Source organism: Perognathus longimembris, chromosome 3 (assembly GCF_023159225.1).
Source record: "Perognathus longimembris pacificus isolate PPM17 chromosome 3, ASM2315922v1, whole genome shotgun sequence".
NCBI classification, from domain to species: domain Eukaryota; kingdom Metazoa; phylum Chordata; class Mammalia; order Rodentia; family Heteromyidae; genus Perognathus; species Perognathus longimembris.
Window position 1 is genome coordinate 43,177,650 of NC_063163.1, and position 27,124 is coordinate 43,204,773.

The 27,124-nt window shown below is 38.1% G+C and overlaps 1 protein-coding gene across 4 annotated transcripts in view; it reads left to right on the plus strand.

Moving 5' to 3' along the window:
* The window catches only part of Cdadc1 (cytidine and dCMP deaminase domain containing 1), a 34,031-nt gene extending 10,730 nt beyond the window's left edge, over window positions 1–23,301 (plus strand). For 3 of the 4 annotated variants that reach the window (XM_048341387.1, XM_048341391.1, XM_048341390.1), the window contains 6 exons: window positions 4,718–5,287; window positions 12,131–12,180; window positions 13,141–13,310; window positions 15,790–15,979; window positions 18,061–18,121; window positions 22,973–23,301. In XM_048341387.1, coding sequence (XP_048197344.1) covers window positions 4,718–5,287; window positions 12,131–12,180; window positions 13,141–13,310; window positions 15,790–15,979; window positions 18,061–18,121; window positions 22,973–23,070 — 1,139 coding nt within the window. In that variant the 3' untranslated portion in view covers window positions 23,071–23,301. Of the gene's footprint in view, window positions 1–4,717; window positions 5,288–12,130; window positions 12,181–13,140; window positions 13,311–15,789; window positions 15,980–18,060; window positions 18,122–19,002; window positions 19,435–22,972 lie in introns of those variants that run through there. The other variant, XM_048341388.1, reaches the window with a different exon arrangement.
* The last annotated feature ends 3,823 nt before the right edge of the window (window positions 23,302–27,124 follow it).

Here is a 27,124-nt window from a genome sequence, read left to right on the forward strand (position 1 = left end):
GAGCTGCCTGCGCTGAAAGCAGTGTTTATAAATTGTCTCTGGGAGTGAGGTAACTGAGTGCTACTTGATGTATGTAAGACATTGCCAGATGGAGAAGGAAAGTCAGGAGGGGCCCACAATGAAATGTGTCTTTGTTGGTATTAGCTCAGCATATAAAGAAAATTGCTTTGCTACATTAGACTTACGTATCATTTGGCTATCTTGAGCAAGGGGTATGATTGAACCTATGCTGCAGCTGAATTACTATACTTACAGTTAGTTAAATAGACAATTACAATGATTCTCCTGATGGTCCCTGAGGTCAATCATATTTTCACAGTAGTATTAAATGCACACTAATTGTATCTAAAACAGCAGTGAGGGAAGCCACCAGTGCTGTGGCCTGATCTTACTGCAAGGCCTTGTGTTCCTTAGGCACTCCCAGTAAGGGAAGAAACCAATTTCATACAAGAATGTCCTGATAAAACACTGAAAAACATTGATTTAATCAAATCCTAACTCTAACTAGGGTGAACATCTTTTAGTATTTTTAGAGGTATCCATAAAATACTTTGTTAACAAAAATTAATGTCCATATTAATATGAGGACTTCATTAAGATCCAGGTGCAGTTGGCTCACACCTATAATCCTAGCTACTCAGGAGGCTGAGACCTGAGGATCACAGTTTGAAGCCAGCCTGGGCAGGAAAGTCCCTGAGACTCTTACCTTCAATTAACCACCAGAAAGCTTGAAGTGGCACTGTGGCTCAAAGTGGTAGAGCACTAGCTTTGAGCAAAATAACTCATAGGGGACAAAATAGCTCAAATAGAGACAGCACCCAGGCTCTGAGTTCAAGTCCCATGACCACCAACAATGACAAAGACTTCATTAAGGAAAACCACTCCATAATTAAATTGACTTGTAAATTGAACAGATCCACTTTTTCCACAGAATACTAAGAGCTGAAAAGCCATGATTGTTTAAATTGACATAGGTGGCAGACATTGCCTCAGAAATAAATGAACCTGTCACTTTCAGGAACACAATTGACTTCATTTGTTGCCCATGATAAAACTGAACTTTTCAGAGTGAAAATCTGGAATTTGGGCAACTATTCCCACCATTATGAACTTAACAGCTTCCCAGTCTATCTTTCAATAGATTGATGGTGTTATTAATGAATGGGATTTGTTTTGAATATACAAAATCAGTATAGCAATGTTTTCCCATGACTAGTACAAGATACTACAAAATTATGGGTGAGTAAAAACCATTCTTACTGTTGTAGGACACACCAAAAGACTTTAATATTTCAAGACAGTAAGTTTGTTGATAATGGTTTCAAATTGCACAATGTAACCTTTTCCTCTACTAAAATAAGTATCAGTAGTTAAGCTTTACGTAAACAAAAGGTCTTTGGAGTCCTCAATAATTTTTAAGAACATAAAGGCCCCTAAGATAAAAGAAAAATATTTGGGAACCTCTGTGATAGCATTTGCCACTAGTTCATGAACATTTGCCAAAAGATGATTGGTTCTTTTTTCTTCTAGAGTCAGGATCACTGGGAGCAACTGGCATGCTTAGATGAGAGGTTTACTATCATTGTTGGTTAGGAAATGGATTATGACAGAACAGAAGGAAGATGAAATTCAGCCCAGGGAAGAATTCTTATCTGAGATCTGAGGCCTTCAGAACTTTTCAGCCCAAGCCACAATGAGTCAGAGAGTACAGGAAATTGATAAATATGGTTCTGTTTAACTTAGACTTCTTATTTCATTTGTACTTTGAAGAATGGAACAACCTGTGGACTGTTTGTTGTTCTCTTCTCAACAAAATCTTTAAAAAATGTCTCAAGCTAGCCTTACATAAACAACTAGCAAAAAAGTCTCTGTTGTAAACCACTCAATTGACAAAACATCAACATATTTTTCCTGTTATTAAGTTATGTTTTCTTTTTTGTAAATTGTTCATTATTATTTGTCTATCTTGAGGAATTATCCTTGTCAATTCATACATACTTTTAATGAATTAAAATCTTTCCTGAGTTTGGTGCTGGTGACTCATGTGTGTAATCCGAACTACTCAGGACGCTGAGATTTGAGGATCACAATTCAAAGCCAGACAGGTCAGGAAAGAATGTGAGAATCTTATATCCAATTAACCACCAGAAAGCCAAAAGTGCTGGTGGCTCAAAGTGGTAGAGCTCTGGACTTGAGCAAAAATGTTCAGGGAGAGCATCTAGGTCCTGAGTTTAAGCACCATGACTGACAGAAAAAAATCTTTTCTGAAAGAGCTGTAGGTATAGCTCAGTGGTAGAGTGCTTATCTATTTTGAAAGGGACTGTGCACAAGAGAGATTTTAGGTTCCATTCCTAGCAACACACACAGACACAGAAATTCCCACAAATTAAAGACTGATTATTAACCTTTATTTTTATCGCATTTATTGAAAAATGAGTTCAAACCTTATAACTGACAACAACAACAACAACAAAAAAAGGCAAAGGTATTCTTTAGGTTTTTTTTTTTTAAGGATGTGGGCTTAAAAAAAATAATATTGTGCCCCCTGGTTACCACAACTCCTGTAAGACTTTTTCCATGTTATAAATTCTTTGTGGAAGTTTTTGATAACTATGAGACATACTACAATTTGTTTAACTATTTCCATGGGTTGGTCATCTAAGATTATCTTTTCATAGTTTGAGGAATGCTGCACTAAAGATATATACATGATTTTTTCCTCTTCTCTCCTTAGTATATTTTGTTGGGATGGCTTGCCAAAAGAATTCTGAGAGACAGGAACATTTTAATTTTATTGTTTGTGCTGAAACCGGGACTTGAACTCAGGTCTCATGCCCTGACACTACCACTGGAGCTGTGCCTACATTTCTGGCCCTTTGCTGACTAGAGGTGAAAGTCCTTTGGATTTTTCTGCCTTGGCTGACTTGGAACCAGGATCCCCAGCTCACAGCCTTCTGAGTTGGCTGGGATTGTAGGGGTGAATCACCAGTGCTCAGTGAAACACGAACATTTAAAAATGCCTAAATTAGCTTATTCCAGACATAAAACTAGATTTTATCAGGTTTCAGCTGTAGCATTTTTTTTGCTTTTCCTTTTTTGCTGGTACCCAGGTTTAAAAGTTTTATTTTTTTTAACTTATTGTAACAGTGATGAACAGGGGGTTACAGTTATATAAGTAAGGTGAGTACATTTCTTTTTAAACACTGTTACCCCTCCCTCATTTTCTGTCGCTCACCCTTTCCCACTTCCCTCCCCCCAAGTTGTAAAGTTCATTTCCAATATAGTGTCTAGTGAATATAATTTTTGCATTAGTTCATCATTGGCCCTTCTGTTTCTGTGATTCCTTTTCCATGATCAGGTGAGCTTATATACAAGACAGAGTACAGAAAACTGAAACAAAGAAAAAAATAGAAATAACTGCACATAGGACATAATAAGAACATCTCGTTTCCAATTCTTGGTATTCATTTTGATACATTTCATTACATATGGTCCTATGCTCTTAGTGATTGGGCTATTATTATTTATTTATTTATTGCCAGTCCTGGGGCTTGGACTCGGGGCCTGAGTACTGTCCCTGGTTTCTTTTTGCTCAAGGCTAGCACTCTACCTCTTCAGCCACAGCGCCACTTCTGGCTTTTTCTATATATGTGGTGCTGAGGAATCGAACCCAGGGCTTCATGTATGCGAGGTAAGGACTCTACCACTAGGCCATATTCCCAGCCTGTGACTGGGCTATTGTGATCTCCTGCTAAGAATATCATAGACATCTTATAGTTGTTACAAAGGAGGGAAACCATGCAACTTATATTTCTTTGGACCTGGCTTGCTTCACTTAATGTAATTTTTTCCAGGGCTTTCCATTTCCTCCTGAATGGGGCAGTGTCATTCTTTCTGATGGAAACTTAGAATTCCATTATGTGTATATACCACATCTTCTTGATCTGTTCATCTACTGAGGGCATCTGGGTTGGTTCCATATCTTAGCTATGGTAAATAATGCTGGTTGTGCTGGTAGATTTAGTATGGCCTTGTTTGTGGTCATTTGTAGCCCCCCCCCCCTTTTTGTGTTGTCTGTTTTAGAGATAGAGTATCTCAGACATTTCTGTTTGGTCTAGCTTTGAACTATAGTCCTCTAAATCACAGCCTTCTGAGTAGCTAGGAGGCACAAGTGTGACCCACTAGTGCCTGGCTTGATTGTAGCCTTTTAAAAGGCAACTCTGTTGGCATGGAGTCCCAGAGCTGAAATGTGGCACCACACTTGACAGCATTAGCAGTTTCACAAATGTCTTCCATCCTGGGTTTTATTAAACAGGGTACTTTTTTTCTTGAAAAATCTAGGAAGGAAGTATTCATGTCTTGCAGGCCATATTGCTATCTGTGGAAGCTATTCACTCTTCCATGCAAAGGCAACTAGAGACTATGTAAATGAATAGGGGTGGTGTTCCAATAACTTTTCATTTCTCATAATTTCATGTTATTTGAAATACCCTTGATTTTTGTCAATTACTTAAAGATGTAAAAATGATATTTAACCTGTGAACTCTCTAAAAACTAACAATGGGTGGGCTTTGAGTAGGTAATTTTTCACCAGCCCTCAGTTTATATGGCCAGTGGTTTAGTAGACATTTATTATATAGGTGCCTCTTGATCTACTGCAGTAGCACAGAGTCATCAGCATGTATCAGGTAATACCTTTCATGTTTTTGTGTTTCAGCTGGAGTTAACCGGATTTCGTATTGGCCTGCTGATCCAGAAATAAGTTTGCTTCATGAAGCATCTAGTTCTGAAGATGCCAAATTAGATGCAAAAGCCGTGGAAAGACTGAAGTCTAACAGTCGGGCCCATGTGTGCGTCTTACTCCAACCTTTAGTGTGTAGTATGGTGCAGTTTGTAGAGGAGACCTCTTACAAATGTGACTTTATTCAAAAAATTACAAAAACAGTGCCAGATGCTAATGCTGACTTTTATTCTGAATGTAAACAAGAAAGAATAAAAGAATATGAAATGGTATTTTTGGTTTCAAATGAAGAAATGCATAAACAAATTCTGATGATGATAGGCCTGGAGAACCTCTGTGAAAATCCATACTTTAGCAATCTAAGGCAAACCATGAAAGACCTTATCCTACTTTTGGCCACAGTAGCTTCCAGTGTGCCCAATTTTAAACACTTCGGATTCTACTGTAGCAATCCAGAACAGATTAATGAAACTCGCAATCAAAGCTTGCCACAAGAAATTGCAAGGCACTGCATGGTTCAGGCCAGGTTATTGGCATATCGAACTGGTGAGTTAAATGCTTAGTTCATAAATTGGGGCTGATGGGCTGGGGTATGTTAAGTACTCATCTGTGGTAGAGCTCATTTACTCTTAGATATAAAAGTTTTGCTGCTGAGTCAGTATAGAGAAGTTATGAAACCTAGGTGTAGCTAACTCTGTGGAGCAGTTTTGGGATTCCTGTGGCCTACCTTCAACACTGCAGTTACAAGTCAGAACTGGATGATCTAATTCCTTCTTTCTGCTTCTTGCATTTATGGCTTTACTGTTCATTGGCCCCTCCAGTAATGCTGAGACAAAAAGAAAAATCATTCTTTGATGTTTTGTATGTATTCAGTATTTAATAAAGACATTTCAAAATCTGAAAAATTAAAAATAGGAATAACAGAATCAAGGTAAAGGCCTGTTAGTTATTGCAGGTTTTCCTAATTGCTTGTATGTCTCCAGTAAATTGAGAAATGTACATCTTTTACTTTTTAAGTTTTAATTTTTTAATTTGTGTATTATATGTAGAAAAGGAAAATATTCCTTGGGAATATTCCTTATGATAATATTCTTTTATGACAATAAACCAAAGCATCTATATTTCTAGTTATGGAATAGTATTTTCACATCTTATCACCATCATATTTACCAATATTTATAATATTTATCACATTTGAAATAAATAGGGAGATGCAGGAAGGGACAGCAGTATTGTAGGATTTATAGAAGGAATATTATAGAAAGGATTTTTATGTATAAGGGGTTTTAAATTATCCCAATAAAGAAGGAGAAGGGAGAAAAGGTCCACAAGGATGCTACTTGTCAATAGTGTATTCTTAAAGATCACAGCCACAAGGATGCTACTTGTCAATAATGTATTCTTAAAGAAGATCACAGGTCAAAGTGAATTCAATAGAATGGAAGATTTCAACTGACAGGATATCAAAATCACCATGAAAACCTTAATAAAAAGTACTCATGCTTAAACTCTATCATCCAAACACATCCCTAACCGAATGTGCCCTAGGACTACAAGGTACTCTGATCTTCATCAGAATCAATTATCACTCCATTCTTATCAATGAACTTAATTCCATAAGCATGCTGTATAACAGTCTGACTTAATGAAGTGAATTTGGTATCTCAGGTTTTCTATTAGTATCTTTGCCAATATCATGTTTGTAAAGAATCTTTCTGGAAAAACAGAGCTTGTTATAATTCACTATTTCTCCTTAACTAGTTAGAATTCAGTAGAGCCCTGCTTACATTCCAGAATAAATGGGAGATATAAATCTGGTATTTTACTTTATCTCTTCTGTTGGAATTTCATCCCACCATCTGATTGCAGTGTTTAGAGACACATTGTGTATGAGATAAACTTGCATATATATGTGTATATATATATATGTTTATATATATAATTATTAGGTACTTAAAGGGTACTTTTTTTTTTGGTCAGTCATGGGGCTTGAACTCAGGGCCTGGGTGCTGTCCCTAAGCTATTTCGTTGAAGGCTAGTCCTCTACCTATTTTAGCCACAGTGCCACTTCCTGTTTTCTGGTGGTTAATTGTAGATAAAGAGTTTGATGAGCTCTCATGCCCAGGCTGGCGTCAAACTGTAGTCCTCAGATCTCAGCCTCCTCAGTAGCTAGGTTTACAGTTGTGAGCCACCTGCAACTGGCACAAGGGTACTTTTTAAAAATTATTTTTCCCCCTGAAACTCAAATCCTGAGTAGGATATAACTCAACTGCCACACATACTATACTTTTCCCTTCCAGGAAAGAGACTATGGCTTATTTTTTCTTTAACACCAAACTGTGTGTTGAATGAATAAAAGAGCCTTTTTTTTTTTTATACAGTCAGAGATAATAGTCCACAGTCCTTAATCTAAAACCACTGGGTCAGGTAAAATTTTAAGAATTTTTCAAAATTAAAAAAGGTCCTATAATAGCTATATTGTTACACAGCATGTCCAGTAAGGACTAGGACAGCACTTGCTAGTCATATACACTATGGAGTAAAAATATTTGTAGAGGAAGAGCAATCAGGCCCCTCCACTATTTACTTGTCTGTGAATATTGGAGTCTAACCCATGGCCATGTGCATGTTAAAAGGCACTTTATCACTGAGCTATGCCCCTGTCATTTTCAGGTAGAAAATTTGCTGTTGCAGCTGGGTTCATTTATGAATTTTCGTTCTTTTCTATTTATCTATATCTATGTGAAGCCAGGCTATTATAATTACAGAGACTATCCAAGTTTTAAATGCCAAAAAGCAAGGTCTATGAATAATAACTTGGGTCAAGTTTAGCCATAAAATAAATACATCAAAAATAAATCAAACTGTTGGAAAAACTTGATACAAAGGCTTCAGATAGAGTTCTGGACCTGTAATTCTTCATTGGTTACCAATTCTAATATCAACTTATTGAACATTGTGCTCTGTGTGTTAGACACTGAGCTAGGTGATTTATATATGTCTTTTTTTTGGCCAGTCCTAGGCTGTGAACTCAGGGCCTGAGCACTGCACTGTCCCTGGATTCCTTTTGCTCGAGGCTAGCACTCTGCCACTTGAACCACAATGCCACTTCTGGCCATTTTCTGTATATGTGGTGCTGAGGAATCGAACCCAGGGCCTCATGTATATGAGGCAAGCACTCTTGCCACTAGGCCATATTCCCAGTCCCATTTATATATGTCTTATTTAACATTGGAGACCAGCCAGACAGGTGAATATCCCTCTGATGTAATGTGCTTCCAATTGCTCACCTTTTTTCCCACATACTAAATTTTGGTTTGACAAATTTATTTTTTTCTAATTTATAGATGAAGATTTCACTAAATCACTATGTTGGAACGCACGTGTGTGTTGAAAGTGATGTTACATATCTTTAATCCCAGCACTCAGGAGGTTTAGGCAGTTGGATTACAAATTGGAAGCCAATCTGGGCTTCATAGACCCATATATTTATACATTTATATACACACATATGTATGCACATAAACATTTTGCAACATAAGTTGCAAAATCTACCAGATCTAAATCAAATTGAAAATAGGTATTTAATAACCTTTTGTGTGTGGATTTGCTTGTGTGCAAATGTGTGTGTTTGTGTGCGTGGGTGCATACTCACGTGCGTGTGTCACTGTATGCCAGTTCTGGGCCTGAACTCAGGCCTGGGCTGTCATTGAGCTTTTGTGCTCAAGACTAGAGTTCTACTTTTGGTGTCACAACTCTACTTCTGGATTTTTGGTGATTGATTGGAGACAAGAGTCACAAATTTTCCTGCCTGGGCTTGTTTTGAACAATGATCCTTAGATCTCAGCCTTCTTAGTAGCTAGGATTATAGGCATGAGCCATCAATGCCTTGTTAATAATCTTTTTTGAATGATGATTAAAGAATAGGTATGAAAGAGTTTAAAGTATATTACTAGGATTCATAGAGATATTAAGAATGTAACAAAATGAGTCAGGGATGGAGTTACAGGGAAGAATCCAGGGCATTCTATCTTAATCTACACAGCCTGTGTTGAGTTGTGATCTCTTTGTATCCTATTTACCCATTAGAGGAGGTGTTTTCCAAAGTTAGAGATTAGTGCCTTCCTCAGTATTGGCCCACAGCGTTGGTGATAAATGTAGGCTGGAGTAGCAAAAAATGTTAACTTTTAAATCATAACTGTGGTTCTCAAATTTTAGCATGCCTGATGGTTAGCACTGAGAAATAAACTTCCTGAGCTTTGCCCTCCTTCCTCAGAGAGGCTGATAAAGGGGGTCCAGGAGCCAGGAGTTTGCCTTCTTAATGCCATTGTGATGCAATCCTAATGAAATCTCCATGCAAGTAGTATATGGAGCCTACTTAGACAAGCACTGATGTGACCACAGGTCTGGTTGAAAACAGCCACATATGGTGTTCAGACCACAGGGTAAAGAATCCTCTGCTTCCTCTGGAATTTTGGCTCAGGAATCCAGCTGACTTTTCTTTCAAACTACACAGGGAAAAAAACAACTGAATAACCAGATCCTGGGGTATAATTTTACTAAGAATTAAAAATGGCACACACCTGCAACCCCAGCATTCACAAGGCTCAGATAGAAGAATCTCAAGTTTGAAGCCAATCTAGACTATATAATAAGGTCTTTATGAAAGAAAAATTAGACTTGAGAAGATATTTTTGAGAAATGACTTCATCTTTCATCAGCTTTGGTATCTAGTGTGAAAGTGGCTTCATTTTATTTTAAAAGACAGGAAGAACCATTGTGTCAATGTAGCTACCCCTCACCAGGCAGTAGAGCTATAAGATATGGGAAATTTCTATTTACCTTACTCCTGACAAGATTAGTCTGTCCCCAGAGTGAACCAAAGAAAGTGTCTCCCAAGACTCACGAATCATTATGGAAAATGATAGTGATAGGAAAAGTGTGCTCCGGAGAATTTACCATGTTTTTATTTATAGTATGCATAAAATTTAATTCTTACAGTAAATATAACCTTGTGGTTGTAATTTCTGCCACTTGACTTAAAGATGTACTATAATAGTATATATAATATATAGTACTATATTAATATAGTATATAATATCAATACAACATAATAAAGTGTGTATAATATATAGTATATATAAAATATAGTACATATAACATTAGTGTAGCATAAAGCTATATTGATCTGAATTCTTTTCCCTCTCATGCTAAAGCTCTAAGGTACAGTAAGGAACAAAATTTTGTTAACATCACAATCTCCTTTGCAAGCTGGGTGCTGGTGGCTCATGCCTGTAATCCTAACTCCTTAGGAGGCTGAGGATCACAGTTCAGAGTCAGCCCAAACAGGAAAGTCCTTGAGACTCCACAAAACCACCACAAAACCAGAAGTGGCACTGTGGCTTAAAGTGGTAGAGTGCTAACCCTGAGCAAAAATAGCTCAGGACTAAAGAATGCCCAAGCCCTGAGTCAAGCCTCACCACACACACACACACACACACACACACACACACACACACAAGCCACTTGTCATGAGTTTGTGTCCCCAGTGTTGTGCTTATCTCTCTTAGAACATGGTACATGTTTCCTTGCCATGCCCTGCCCCTTCCAGCTGTAAGTTACATGAGGATGGGCTGATGTTTCCCTCACCACTGAACAGTCAGCCTCTCACAATACTTTACACACACAAGGCACTCAGTAGATGGAAATCTTCCTTATGCGATGATAATTCAATTATCAAAGCTAGGTCCTTGTGCGTGCCAGGCAAGTGTGCTTTACGACTGAGCTACATCCCTAGCCCTTGGGTTTGACTTGGTTTTGTTTCTGTTTTCCATCCAAGACCAGCGCTCAACTTGGTACCTGATGCTTTCACTCACTGACAAGCACTCTACCAACTTTGCCACAGCTCCAAACCCAAGCTCTTGGGTTTTTTTTGAGACAATACCTCATTCTGTAGCTCAGGCTGGTATGTAGCCCAGCCTGTCCTGGGACTTAGGATCCTCCTGCTCTACCTCTGCAGTGCTGGGATTACAGATGTACACTACTGTGCCCAGCTTTGGAATTCTTAATGTTAAAAAGAGATGGAGGAAAGGCAAATATAGGGTTGGGAAGGCTTATTATCTTTAGGTGAAAAATAGGATCAGTCATTAACGTTCTTAACACATTATATGCTCACTGGTATAATTTTTGAAAATCTGAGTATATTTGGAGATGAAAAATTTTTATTGTGTAGTTAAAACTTTTAAAAATGAACTTAAAGGAATCCTAGTTTTTGGCATAGTGGTGGCACAGATTTTCTTTGTATTTTTACTGGAAACTGGAAAAGTAACTAAGTGTATTATCATTGAAAGGATTAGCTTGTAGGAATTTGGAAGATGAAGCCCCGGTTCACCTGGTTTACCAGTTTGAATGTGCTTGAGTAAATTCACAAATGATTGTTTTCTCTATGTAAATACATGCCTGTAATTTTGATAAATACTATGTTTTCACAATTCGTGTATATCTGCCTTAGAAATTCGAAACTTACTTAAGTAGAAGGAAAAGTAGATCCTTAAATATATGATTTCTATTTTGAGTTTTGAGTTTTCTATTTCAAATGAATGATTTTTAAAAGTACAGCTCCGTGTGTTGCAAGGATTTTGGATGTGCAGGGGAATTATAATCTCATGCTCATAACTTCTACCACTTGATTTAGAAATGAGTCTGACACCCGTAACTTGGCATCATTTTCCTTCAAAGCAAACTAGGACTGGCAAGGAAAGGACTCTACTGTATTCTGTTAGGACCATTTCTTTTTTTGTACATTTCAGTGATAAATAGATATGAAAGTCCATAAGACTTTGTTTATGTGAGAAGTTTGAAGCTTTTTCTCGGAACATTTCCACAAAATGTATTTTTCATGATTAGAGTGTAAAAATGCCAGAAAACGAATTCAGTTATTGTGAATGTTTATTATACCAAATCCATTAGCTCAGAAGCTTCATTTTTATTCAGTTTATTTGGTTTCATCGTCTATTAGATGCAGTTAATTATTTAGGAACTGACTTGTTAATGGAGAACCAATGAGATTGTGCTCAGACCTCGCGTTACAGCTGTGAAGTGATCGGATTGGCCATTTCTGTTTTAGAAGTGGTCTGACTGGCCACTGCCATTTTAGAGGTCTGCACGCTTACTCATGTGTGACTGTATGGTAGTGACCCTTTCTGCTTATTTGGTACCTCACTTCCATGTTCCATACTTAAAAGTACTTAGCTTTAATTTTTCTATTTTGGTGAAGATGTCAAGGATTACTGCTACATTTATGAAGCATATTTCAATAATTTTATTTTTTGAAAAATATATTTTTGAAACAGATTATTAATTTTGAGTTAAATGTTATATATCTTTCAGAGGATCACAAAACAGGAGTTGGGGCTGTGATTTGGGCAGAAAGGAAATCTGTAAGTATGAAAATAAGTCTTTAGATATTTACCTGGGAATTTTAGGTTTATAGCGTATTCTGAACTATTATAAACACTTATCATTGATGCCATTCTACTCATAATACGAATAATTCATATAAACAACTAATAAGAAGCACTAAAGTAAGAAATTCTGTGATTAAGTGCAAATACTGATGATTAAAGAAAAGTGCTTTTTTTCCTTTCTGTCAATTGTGGGGCTTGAACTCAGAGTCTGGGTGTGCTCCCTGAGCTTTTTTGCTCAAAGCTAGAACTCTATCATTTGAGCCACAGCTCCATTTCTGGCTTTCAGTTAATTTATTGGAGAAAAAAGTCTAATAGGCTTTCCTGCCCTGGCTTATTTCAAACATGATCCTCAGATCTCAGCCTCCTGAGTAGCCAGGATTACAGGTATGAGCCACCAGTGCCAAGTTTACAGTAGCATCAACAGAAATAGTCTGTTCAAAATACTTTAAAATTTCTGAAGTGCTACACAGCACAGAGTATAAATTGACGATTTCTTATTGAGTACCTGCAGTGTTCATAACCATCTAACATGTTACTTTAAGGGATAAAACAGAAATACAGTATTTTTTAAAGTACAGAAATGCCTTGGATTCTATTTGTAAATCTATTTGGAGGGAAATGTCTTAAGGATCTGATTTCTGAGTTAAACAACACAGTATTTCATTTGCTGCGGAAACCAAAGATGGTCTTGAGATTATAGACTAGACAGATTCTTGGAATCAGGCTTCAACAAATCCACAACTTGACATTCCTTCCTTCAAGGCTAGTTGAAACTAGGAGGAGGATCTGGTATTTTATTTTTGATGAGTCAGTATGTTACAGAAATAGGAAGAATGTTCATTATATGGACTATGATAGCAAGTTTATAATTCTACTGCAAACTTACTTTTCAAAATGCTGAAACTCACTGTAGTTGGTCCACTCACTTTGCAGAAAGGTTGTGATGGAACTGGCACAATGTACTTTGTAGGATGTGGCTATAATGCCTTTCCTGTTGGATCAGAGTATGCTGACTTCCCACATATGGATGACAAGCAGAAAGACAGAGAAATAAGGAAATTCCGATACATTGTACATGCGGAACAGAATGCCTTGACATTTAGGTATGAGATACTTTTGAGTGTACTTTTCTTTAAAATAATAAGGGCCAGTTGAAAATAGTTATATTTTGGGGGTAATTTATTTCCCTTACAAAATTCTAATAAGAAACATTATTTTCAGGAACATAATTTTGATTAAAGTCTGTCCTGCTGCTGAATCTCAGGCCATTGTCATAGAATCTCCTGACCTTCCACCTTATTGAGCAAATCTGTTTAATTTTCTACCCTCCCTCTCTTTTACTAAAAGTTTGTCCTTAAGGAGTCTTGTTCAGCTTGTCATATTTATGGCTAATACTATTTTCTTTTTTTCCGAAGTCTAGAACACACTGGTTTATGTTCATAAACATACAGGCTTTATTATAAAAGAGCCTTTGTTAGAGATTATAGCTAGAATTCCCTCCTTTTAAGGTTATTTTCGGTCACTTCCACAAATCTGTCTCAGCATTTACAGCTGGGGGGTGTTATGGGATTTTTTTAAAAACCATGTAAGTCTCCACATAATGCTTCCTGTCCTGGGAGAACTCCTAAAAGGGCAGGACATCTATATCTACCTAATGAGAGGAATTTAGTGGGAGGGGAAACACCAGCACTGTGGACTTCCAGGGACTGATGTGGAAAAAGAAAGAGTTGTAGGAAGGAGCTGGCATTTGAGCTGAACTTGAAAAGATTGCTAATATTGTGGCTGAGATGTCCTTCAAGCACTTACATTATAAGCCATTTTTGCTTCTAACATCAGCCACAGTCTAGAGGTAGGAAAAGACATTGTGTGTTTAGGGGCATACGTATTCTCGTTAGGCTGGACTGTGGAAACGGTAAATGCAGCTCACAGGATAGGCTGGCACTGGACAAGAAAAGACTTTCTGTTGGCTCTTCCTTGGCAGGTGGTGGGGAGGTGGAATTCTGTTGGCATAACCTCACTATATATAGACTATAGTGAGAGACCCTCTAGGTGTATTGTTTGAGCAGGCTAGATGCAAAGCATTCGTATGAACAGAAATGAGAGTATTCTCCTTGTGGTACAACATGCCTGAGAAAACATCCTAAGGAAGGATTTATTTTGGCTCACAGTTTTAGAGGTTTCAGTCCATGATTACTTGCCATGGTAGCTTTTTAGTCCTGTATACAGTGAGGCAAATCTTGATGGCAGAAGGGTCTGCCAGGATATAGAGTAAATTAGGAAGAGCCTGATGAGACGTGCCTCCAGTGACCTACTTGTTACTTCTAGCCCCACCTCGAAAAGGTTTCACTGTCTCCCAGTAATGCTATCATATTACATGACTGTATCAATGCATCAATCATTTGGTTAGGTCATAGCCCTACTATTCAGTCACCTCTCAAAAACTGGGTCCACCAGCTGGGTACTTAAGAGCTTAGCACAAATTTCATACTCAAACCATAGTAGAATCTCAACTAGATGAATGTAGATATGGAAGAATTGAAGGGTGGAAGAATTGAAGACAGATAGCTGACAGCAGTGTAGAATCAAGAACTTGAACTTGGGGGCTGGGAATATGGCTTAGTGGCAAGAGTGCTTGCCTCGTATACATGAAACCCTAGGTTTGATTCCTCAGCACCACATATATAGAAAAGGCCAGAAGTGGTGCTGTGGCTCAAGTTGGCAGAGTGCTTGAGCAAAAAGAAGCCAGGGACAGTGCTCAGACCCTGAGTCCAAGCCCCAGGACTGGAAAAAGAAAAGAAAAGAAAAAAAAAAGAACTTGAACTTGGAATCCCTGTAACCCTAAACGACATCAATCCTTATACCTAAACTACCCGAGAGAGCAATATTTCACCAAAAGTCTCCTCTGTGCTTGTGTTCATCCTCCTCATTACAGGCTTGCTTGCTCCATTTTGTACATAGGTATGACTTTGTCATATCCAAATGTTGAATATAATCATCCTATCATGGAGAAAGGTTAAAAGGATTGAAACTCAACCAAACTTTAACATTAACTTATTCTGTAGGAAGCATTTCCTAGATGTCTGTTAGATCCCCTTTTAGGGTTCCATAATGCTTTCATGTCAAATCTGACATGATTAGCTTTGAAGTCGTTTGAACCTCAGTTTCAAATATTATTACAAAAAGATGTTATTCCCATTAAATGCTTTTTTTAAAAGGAAGAGGATAAGAAAGTATAATAGAGGATAAATTTGATCTCAAGTACATTATGTTTATAAAGATAGACTACAACAAAGTCCTTTTGTACAATTAACATATATTAATAAAAAGAGAGAAAAGAAGTACTTAGCATTGGTTTCTTTTTTAAATCACATGTTCATCCCCTCCTTCTCTCCCTCTATCCTCAGTCTGCTACTGACTATCCTACGAATGGCTTTGAATATTCACTAATTAAGCAAGAATAACATTTGATTATTGTTTGTAATGTTGCAAATCTTTTTCAAGCAGCTCAATTTTAAGAATTTCCCTACAAAATAACTTTCCCTGTCAGAAACTACTTGCATAATCTTTTGTCAATTTTTATAGGTGTCAAGAAATAAAACCAGAAGAAAGAAGTATGATTTTTGTGACCAAGTGCCCATGTGATGAATGTGTACCTTTAATTAAAGGTGCAGGCATAAAACAAATCTATGCAGGGGATGTAGATGTTGGTAAAAAGAAGGCAGACATTTCTTATATGAAGTTTGGGGAACTGGAGGGTGTTAGCAAATTTACGGTAAGTAGATAAATTTCTTCTTCAAAGCATGCATCCTATCATGTTGTTTGGTGCCCTGATACATAAGTTTCATCAGATGATTATAATTGAATTCATTTTTATGTACAAGCACTTATCTATAAATGTTTGCTGAGGATCTCTGCCTTATGAATTAATGTTTCTGTAGAGTTGTTCACTGACTTTGTGTGTCTGGAGCCAGTAGGTCCTTTGGTGCCATCTGGTGAGTTGGTAACAGAAAAGTTTTGACCCACCTCTTCCCTCACACTCTTTTTAGTGGGCAGAGGAAAACAGTGGAAGACCAGGAGACATATCCATACACACACATTTCTCGGATATAAAAATCAGGAAAAATTAAAATTTCATACTTGATAGTTCAAAAAAGCAGTTCATGAAAAATCCAGAATTTGTCTTTATTTTTCTTTACTACTTAGATTTTCTAAAAATGTGTTTACTTTTCTGTGTGTGTTTGTGTTCTGGTCCTGGGGCATGAACTCAGGATCTTGGCGCTGTTTCTGAACTTTTGTGCTCAAGACTAGCACTCTCCTACTTGAGCCCCAGTTCCACATGTAACTTTTTGGTGGTTAACAGAAGAGTGCCACAGACTTCCCTGCCCGAGCTGGCTTTGAATTGCAATCCTCAGATCTCAGCCTCTGTGTAGCTAGAATTACAGGCACAAGCTCCTGGCACCCAGCTGAAATGTGTTTACTTTTGAAGCACTCTTAAGCGTACAAAGAAGTTCTAAGAACTCTACAAAGAAAATTTTCTAAAAGATGTTAACAGGATGCCAAATTCTGTTTTGTTTCCTTAAATGAGGAATTAGCCTATAACTACAGTAGAGCCACAAAATATAAATAAGTACTAACACATTTCTGCAGTTAGTCCACAGATTCCAGACACTGATTACTACTAGTAGTCCTAGTAATGGTTTATGTCATACTGTTTTTTACATTCATTAATCCTAACATTTAGTGTAACATTTATAGACTAGAATTTGCAATGGTGGAAAAAGCAGATGAAAGAACTGCTGTGCATTCCTCTTATGTATATCAGATTGAGTCCAGGGTACCTAGAACATAAACATACTGTGTGTATGTATATATGTACTTATATGTATATGCACATATGCATATATTATAAAATTATGTGTGCATTATTCCATAACTCATACTCAGCATTGTTAATACATTGCTATATTTTCTGTTGTTAAAATTTGCATACATCACTAAGGTTTTAGTTATTAAAAACCTTATTTTAAGTAATTTTAAATATAAATCCACAAGTTTTCCTTTTCATTTTCTCTCTCCAAGCTAATAGGTTTTAGTGGTTTGATGTGTTTCAAACATGTCCCTTTAAAACATTTTTCTCATATAAATTCCCTTTGCCTGTAAGTTCTCTCCCTTAGTGTTGACCTAGAGGCCTAGCAGGACCTTTATGGATAAGCCATTAATGATTCTGATGGAGATTCTAGACAGGTAAGGAAAGAAGGAAGGCTGTGCTATGAAATACTGATCACACGCCATTTTCTCTTCTGCTCCAGGTTTCTCTCGATGTTTAGTCTTCCCTATTTTCTTTCTGAGTGGTTGAGATAGAATAGTAGACCAGAGATGTATATGCTTTGTTATATGATATAAAATGCTAGTATATAAACATTAATCTATATGATTTTATATGAAAAGCCATGGTAATTTTGGCTATAGGTTCATTCTTTAATAACAAGGCAAAGTATGTGACTTGCAGAAGAATCCCATATACAAGAATTCTGGGATGCAGAGCCTGGCCAGCCCAGGTCCTGATTCCAGCGCTGCCTGTAGTTACTGAGTCATCTGAGGTACTTACTGCCCTACTTTTGAAAGTCATCTTAAAGACCCTTTCTTTCTCTCAGAGTTTGACTCTGACCCTAGAAGATGTCATCAGTCATACCATTCAGGATCAGTCAGTGTGGCATTATTAGGCCCTTGGTAATATAGACACACCAACTTCTTTTTGTTCCACTTTTTAAAAGCTGTTTTGATATGTACAAGCAGGAGACTAAAATGCTATTTATTAAAGCATATGAATAAAATATTTGTATTCCCTTACAGTGGCAGATTAATCCATTGGAAGCTTATAGTCTTGAAGAAAATGAGCCTGAAAAGAAAGAAAGTAAGTGTTTACAAGTCCTATATTAATGGTGACTTTGTTGCTGAGGACAGTGGACACAGTGAATTTTAAAGAGCAAGTGATGAAAATTAGTGTGTTAAGGGGACTCTTTTATATACTGGATTTTTTTTTTTTTGCCATTCAATTTGTTCACTTTTGTATGTAACAAATACAAGGTGTTGTAGAAAGCACTAATTAATGATTACTCCAATACAATCTGCATTTTAATGCAAAAATATATACAAATTGAATTTGTAAATTCAGTTTGTACAAAGCAATAAATAACAATACTCTTATTTACCAACACAAAAGCTTCCTGGGTGTGAGAAAAGGAAAAGAAGTTTACTTAGTATGGATGATTCTAGGACCAAATGATAATAAGACATATATCTATTTTTATCTCTGTATATGTAGACTATCTCTAATCTATGTTCCTTAGTAATGTTATATTTTCCCATTGGGTCAGATAATGGCAATGATCTATTTATTGAATAATCTATAAGTAAGAATCATCATACCTACAATAAGTGAATCATTTATTGCAATATTTATGTTAGCATAAACTGTTCTGAATGTAATATCTTTGAGAGATCTTACACTTCTTTAGGAACATAATTTTGAACATTTATGCATATTCTAACAATATCAAGTTAACAATATAATATTACTTGAAAATAGTTGCCATGTTACAACTGTATTCTAAGTAAAAAGTTTTCCTGATAAAGATGATTTAATTACTCTGAAAAATCAAGAACTAGAAAGATCTCTGAAAGAGTCAATGTCTTATTTGTGTTCTGAATTAGCATTATTCAGATCATAGGTTTATTATTTGTGATCTGGAACAAATATGTCTCCACTAAATGTTCTTTTTAAAAATTTATCAGGAAATAAAGGAAAACGTATGGACCTGATTAAAGGATGTATATTCAGTGACAGTGCTTGAGGAGAACAATTATAATGTTCCGGGTCTTAGCGAAAAGGCTACAGAAAGAACTACTCCTAAAAAGATGAATTACTTTATCTGTGTTAAAACTAAGAACTGCTCATCAAAAGATACCATTGGGAGAGCCGTGAAATAGAAGACATTTTCCACTTACAGTCAACAGAGGGCACTCACTCAGCATTTCTCCTACCTAGCTCTCTAAGACAAGGAAGGAAGCCATGCCTTGGTTAAAGTCCTGGAGACAGCAAGGAGGGCATCAGAGGACAGCTGCTGCTTTGCTGGCCATGTTTCATTTATTGACCTAGAGTGGTGAATTGAAGTGTAATATTTGCTTTGTGACAGTTCATTAAACTAAGTTTGTGTTATTAATGCATTTTTGAACAAGAGTTTTATATCAGATAATATGTTTATCTCCTTTTCAAGTAAACAGCTTTATTGAAGTATAATTCACATATCATAGATTAACCTTTTTGTGTATGTGTTCTCCAGTCTTGAGTCTTGAACTCAAGGCCTGGGCTCTGTGTTCTACCAATGAACCACAGCTCCACTTCTGGCTTTTTGGTGGTTAATTGGAGATAAAGAGTCTCACAGACTTTCCTGCCCAGGCTGGCTTCAAACCACCATCCTCACCTTCCTGAGTAGCTAGGATTACAGTCATGAGCCACCAGCACCCAGCATAAATCAGCCTTTTAAAGTACAGAATTCACTGGCTGTTAGCTTCTTCAGATTGGTACAAGTATTACCCCAACCTAAATGAGAATGCTTGCATTATCTCACAAAGAAACCTCATGCCCATTTTAGTTACTCTCTGTTGCCTCCACACCAGCCCCTAGCTTTACTGCTAGAGTGAGGACAACCTTTGGCCACACCTGTCTTTTCTGCTTGTTAAGGAATTGTGTCTTCCTTTCCTGTCATTGCTGGTAGCAGGAACAAAATGAGGAGATGGAGATCACCTCTCCTTGGGGAGCATTCTTTTCAGTCACTGGGGTTTCAAGGAAATAAAAATATTCAGGAATCTATACTCCTCTCAGAAAAAAAATAACGCAGATAAGAGAAGCATCTTGCTATCAGAATAGTAGCAGTACCTAAACACTAAGCCAGAGTTAGCTTAGGAACAGAGATCCCATCGAAGCCGGGGCTTTGAAAGTGAGTGGGGGGGGGGTGGTGGCTGAAAAATAGGTGAACTGAGCCTGAGACTCCTACATGAAACAGGTCCTTGAATGAAGCTAGAAGACTCCCATTCAGAGTAGTACAGGGATATTTTATCAGAAGCAAAAGACTCACAAGTATCAGATCTGAGTTCATAATTTCAAAGTCAATGAACAACAATAACAACAACCAAAAAACCAAACCCCAAACCACCAAAAGTAAGAGTACAGAGAAACATCAAACACGACTTCCTACTCTGGAGTCATCAAATAGATAAAAGTCAAATATAAAAAGTCTAAGGACAAGATGTTTTGAGAAAATGAAGCCAAGTATGATGGTTCATGCCTGTAAGAATCCAGGAGGCAGAGGCAGGATGATTGGGAGTTTAGGCCAGCCTGGGCTCCATCATGAGATTCTGTCTCAGACACAAACAAAACATCACTGAACGAGTAAAGCCAGTGTTTATCAGTGGATACACTGTTGGCATTACAGCTTTTAATGTGATGAGTTACAGCATGCCTGGTCCCCATTAGGGAGGGCCATGTATATCACATGAGGCAGAAACAGACAGACTATTGAAGAGGTAGTGCTGGAAAATGGGTTATTCCTGATAACAAATTCTTACCTCCCATAATACTTAAACATCAGCCTCACATGAAGTAAAAGGAAAAGGAAAAGGAAAAAAATTCAAGTATTAGAAGAAAATACAGAATATGTTTATGACACAAATTTTTGTTCACTATGAAAGAACAGACTAAGAAATTAGAATATGTTCCTACTAAGGACTTCTCTTCTACAAGAGACAGGGTAAAGCCGGTGAACAGACCAGCCTGCCGCAGGAAGGGTAAATTTTCCACACACAGCAGTGAACTTACTAGGTCCAGAACATGTAAGAAGTCCTACAGGCTGATCGGGAAAACAGTTACTGGGGAATAATAGTCGCTGGAATTTCACAGCATCAGAAACATGTCTGAGTCTGATGGACACATGAAGAGGATCCTCGTAATAGAGAAATGCAAATTAAAATGACATTTTACGTGACCAAAGTGTGCTGGTGCCAAGTGCTAGTGAGGATGTGGCCCTTGAGGAATCTGTATATTTGTCTGATGAGGCCAAACATTGGAATTAGAGATTATCATTGTAAAGCTTAACGTGTCTATGACCTTGTTCACACATGATCTAGAAATTCAGTCTATGTACATGACCTAGAGAAATTCATCTTGTAGAAGAGACAGCTCATTGCAATGTCACTTCTCTCTCTCTCTCTCTCTCTCTCTCTCTCTCTCTCTGTCTCTCTCTCTCTCTCTCATGTCTCTCTGTCTCTCTTGGTCTTCTCTTTTTGCTCAAGGCTATTACTGTATCATTTGAGCCACAGCTCTACCTCCAGCCTTTTGGTGGTTAATTGGAGATAAGAGTCTCACACACTTGCCAAGGTTGGCTTCATACCTTGACCCTCAGGTCTCAGCCTCCTGGGTAGATAGGATAACAGTTGTGAGCCACCAGCCTCTGGCTGCAATGTTATTCTTAACAGCCAAAGCTGTTAAAAGTCTAATTTGTTTCCACCATAGATTTCCGGATAGCAGTGAAAAATGAACTCTAACTTCATTCTTTAGTGTAAAGAACTGTGGAATATTTGTTCAAACCAAATAGTAGTTTGCTTTGTATATGTACTCGAGTTTCTTTTAAAAAGCAAGGAAATGATAAGCATCAAAAGGCACAGAAGAGAGGAGGCACATGGGAATTGGTAATGTTCTAGCTGTTCGTTGGGGCAGGAGCTTCTTTAATCTTTTTTTCCCTCCATGGTTCTATAAAAAGACAATTGAGAGGGAAAGAGCTCTGTTCTGGAAGGCAGTTCTGGTAGGTTCCCCAGGAGCCCAGAAGCAGAGGCACAGAGGAAACTTGACTGCTCTGTGGTGCTAGTTTCACAGGTGTGTGTAAGCCAAACTAATTGAATCAGATGACTGAAATATTTTCAGTTTATTGTGCATTGAAGCACTCTAAACAAAGCCAGGAAGAGGTGAAAACTGGGCTCTTCTCCCAGCCTGCGCAGATGGAGAAGACCTGGAGAGTACACGTGAGTGCTCCTTTTCTCTGCCCCACAGGTAGTTCTCTCCTCTGGATGGATAAGTAGGTGCACTTTCTCTCTTCCAGTCTAATAATCATGACACCTCAGCCCACTAAAAGCTGTATGAATTATTTGGTGCATACTGTTAAGTGAATGAGAGAATCCAGTTTTGTTTGTTCGTGGTTGGTGCCAGTACTGAGACTTGAACTCAAGGGCCTTGAGCTATCATTGGCTTTTCACTCCAGGCTTGTGCTCTAACACTTGAGCCACACCCCTACTTTCAGCTTTCTGCTGGTTAACTTCAAAATGTCAGATTTGTCTTCCCAGGCTGGCTTTGCACCTCAGTCCTCAATCTCAGCTTCTTGAGTAGGTAGGATCAGAGGCGTGAGCCATCAGCACTCCACTGAGGGAATCTACGTTTTAAAGGGTTATTGATACTATATTTCCAAAGACTTTGCCTTTCTAGTGCTGGGATTACAGGCATGGACCACCACACTGGGCTCTTAAGAGTTACCTAGAATCAGTGTAGATTGAAAATTTGAGTGTGGGCTATTGAAATGGTTGAGAATTTGAAGGTAAAATAAAGTGCATGCTTCTTACCTTATGCATTGTTTACAATTCAAGCCCAAATGGGTGGAATGAGTGCCCCTGTGACTGAAGTGGCCTTTCCTAACATGAAGTTGTTCTTGCATGCTAGATGGTGTGTTGAGACCCAGGTCTGGGAAGGAAGAGCGCCACCCCACCAAGAGGCTGTGCCTGGAAAGCCACTGGGAAGGCCGGGCTGCTCTGCAGTGATTGCCCAGAAAACTTACCATGCTCCCTACATCGGCTCTTGACAAAACGGTGGATTTTATAAGAAATCACAGAGTTGGGTTTTTTGTTGTTGTTGTTTGCTTTTTAAAGAAGTTAATTTATTATATGGCATGAAAAGCAGCAATGAGAATCCTTTTTAGATTTGTGTATTCCCAGAATATAAGCAATGTGTGCTTAATAATCTTATGAGACCAATATGATCACCAGCATGGATTGCGGTCTTGATTTTCTACAGCGGTTTAAAAGGAACTTGCTCACAGAAAGTAACTACTCAACCAGGAATGCTCCTCTTTTGAGAAATCTTAATTTCAAGAGTGACAGTATCTTCTAACAATCCAGTCATCTTTTAAGAATCTGGGTCAATAGATAATGTTCATACCCAATCTTTCTAGTCATCAGAATTTGCCTACTTTGGATTGACTCATAAAGTTGGTGGACTTGGTCTCCATATTAAAACTATACTCAAAAAAATAATACTGGGGCTGGGGATATAGCCTAGTGGCAAGAGTGCCTGCCTAGGATACACGAGGCCCTGGGTTCGATTCCCCAGCACCACATATACAGAAAACGGCCAGAAGCGGTGCTGTGGCTCAAGTGGCAGAGTGCTAGCCTTGAGTGGGAAGAAGCCAGGGACGGTGCTCGGGCCCTGAGTCCAAGGCCCAGGACTGGCTAAAAAAAAAAAAAAAAAATGTCAATACCTTGTAGGTCTGTGGTAGAGCATTTGGGTAGGAGGCACAAGTCACAGGTTTTTATCCCCCACATTACAAATTAATTTCTAAATGTTTTTCTTTATATTTATACACAGACTAGCTCAGGCTAGCCTCAAACTTATCTATGAACATAAACATATCTATATTGTCACACACATTTATATATATATATGTGTGTGTGTGTGTGTATATGACTCATTTTATTTTACTTTTCATGAGCTCTGTCATTGTATACTGATGAAAATCTACATGAACTCACCCTATAGGATATATGCCTGTGGAGAGGCATCAGAGGACTTGAAATAATTCACACAGTATTTCTAGTTCAAATTACTCTGTAGCTTATAAACTGTAGAAACTTCTCATGTAAACTAGTTATTTGAAAGCTGATGCATCACTTTTTAATGTCAATTTTATAGATCTGTAGTATACTTCTTTTGTCTGGGGAAAACAGTCTAACTACTCAGTCTTTCATTTTAAGTGTTTACAATAAAAACAATGCTAGATTTTTGTGGGCTATCCCACCCAATTCAATTGTATTGTTGTCTAAGTACAAGTCCCTTCTACACTATTTTTAAGCAACTGTTACCAAAGATCACCATCCAAGAGTCTTCATGCCATCCCACAAGTTTAGAAACTACAGGCCTGATTCAGGGGCTCTAAACAATAGATGATGGCCTAGGACTGGCCAAAAAGTAAATAAATAAATAAAAAGAAGCTGAGATCTGAGGATCATCCTCCAAAGCTAGCTGTGCCAGGAAAGTCTGTGAGACTATTATCTCCAATTAACTACCAGAAAACTGGTGGTGCTTTGGCCAAGTGGTAGAGTGCTAGCCTTGAGGAAAAGCAGCTCAGGGACAGTGCCTAGGCATTGAGTTCAGGCCCCAGTATGGCAATAAATAAATAAATAAACAAACAAACAAACACACACCAAAATGTGTCATGTGTACTTGGATCTTTTGTGTTTAGAGCTCTACTATTTCTCTCTCTCTCTCTCTCTCTCTCTCTCTCTCTCTCTCTCTCTCTCTCTCTCTCTCTCAATCCTGGGGCTTGAACTCAGGGCCTGAGCACTGTCCCTGGCTTCTTTTTGCTCAAGGCTAGCACTCTACCACTTGAGCCACAGCACCACTTCTGGCCTTTTCTATATATGTGGTGCTGAGGAATCAAACCTAGGGCTTCATGTATAGGAGGTTGAGTACTCTTGCCACTAGGCCATATTCCCAGCCCTAGAGCTCTACTATTGTTTAAACAATACTACTTTGTTTCAGAATGAATTCTATTCTTTGGTTGGCCCCATTTTGCAAGTTGTTCCAATGAAGAGTAACCAATACACTTCCTAGAAAACGCATACTGCTCCTGACCTGTTCCTCTCTTACTCTATATTCTATAGGAGGAAGAAGAAAGTTATCCACAGATCTTTCAGTGAAAAGATTTAGATAAGAGTGTTAAAGGGCTGGGGATATAGCCTAGTGGCAAGAGTGCCTGCATCGGATACATGAGGCCCTAGGTTCGATTCCCCAGCACCACATATACAGAAAAAAAAAAAAAAAAAAAAAACGGCCAGAAGCGGCGCTGTGGCTCAAGTGGCAGAGTGCTAGCCTTGAGCGGGAAGAAGCCAGGGACAGTGCTCAGGCCCTGAGTCCAAGGCCCAGGACTGGCCAAAAAAAAAAAAAAAAAAAAAGAGTGTTAAAGGCCTGAGGAACTCCTGAGGCGATCACACATTGGCCTCTCTTGTTTATCTTTTCTTCTTGTGTCAGTTGTGGGGTTTGAACAGTGGCTGGACTGTTTCTAGCAACTTTCTTAGTTTTGAGGCAGAACCTCATTCCTTTTTGTCTTAGATATATTTTGGGTAGTTTTCTGTGTTGACCAGGTCTGGCATCAAACCGTGATATTCCTACCCATATAGGCTAGTGGCTGGGATCTCATGCCTGTGCCACATTGCTTTACCTGTTTTAACATTTTGCTGTATGTGCATGTACCTGGGTGTTTTTTTAATTTTGCTTTACAAATGTGTATGTTTGTGTGTGCATATATACATGATATGTATATGACTGATATGTGGTGTATATATGCTTTTTACGTGATATATATCATACATTTACAGACATATTTAGAATCTTCTTGGATTTTACTTTATGTTTTATTATGTTCCATGTTTCATTCGGTCCCACCTTGGGTACCACTGCCACTTCACAATCCTACTTGACCCATCCCAAAGTTTCTAGAACTCTAGGGCTCTAAGGGCTTGATAAGGCTGTTAACCAAGGCCATGGAATAACCCATAAACAAAACACAACAAAAAGAAATCATTAATGATACTTGATATAGAATTTATTTATTGGGTCAGAAATATTAAGTAGCATGAATTTAGACATCGCTGTCTCAAGCAGAATAGAATAGTTCAGGCAAACAGAACGGTTCATTTAAGTACTTCTTCAAAGTACACCTCTACGGCAAAATCAGTAGGATAAAAATCCCAAGTTTTGGGTTTATGCAGATTATCTAATTCAGTACGTGATAGGTAGAGCCTAAGGATAGGAAGAAAAACCATTACCTTTTATTTTAGAGCTAACAGAAAAGGCATTCAGTACAGCACTCTTGTGAGTTTCTGGCTACAACCAGAACCTAAGCCCCACTTGCTTTCCTTACTTGGCTCATTCCATGTCTTAGATGTGACATAAGACACCTTCACCTTCAGTAAGGAACATATTGGTCACAGCATGCTTCTTGGAGAATTAATGACACCCAGTTTGAACAAACTATCAAAATGTCTATAATTGACAGAAATTACTCAGAAATAGGAGGTATGTAATGAAACTTAGTAATAAAATACTGTTTTGTTTCTTTTGTGTCAGTAAGGGCTTTGTGATATCACGTAGCCTTTTCTGCTCAAGCTGGCCCTCTGTCACTTGAGCCACAGTTCCACATCAGGTTTTTTCACTGGCTAATTGACTCTTAGGAGTCATACAGACTTTTCTGCCTGTGCTGGTTTCAAACCATGATCTTCAGATCTCAGCCTCCTGTGTAGCTAAGATTACAGGCCAGTGAGCCACCAGTGCCAGTTTGTATCTCTTTTTATTTCTTTTGTTTTTTTAAGTTAATTTACTTTCTACAAAGGTGACATACAGAGATGTTACAATTACATAAGTCAGGTAATGAGTCCATTTCCTTCTGTACAGTGTCTTCTGTTCCCTCACTCTCTCCCAACCCCTCCCTCCTGTCTCTGCCCACAAGTTATACAGTTCACTTTTACCTGTGTTCAGTGAGCTCCACTGCTACACTTTTTCACCCTTTTCCCCTGAGTTCTGTGCCCTTCGCCCACCCTC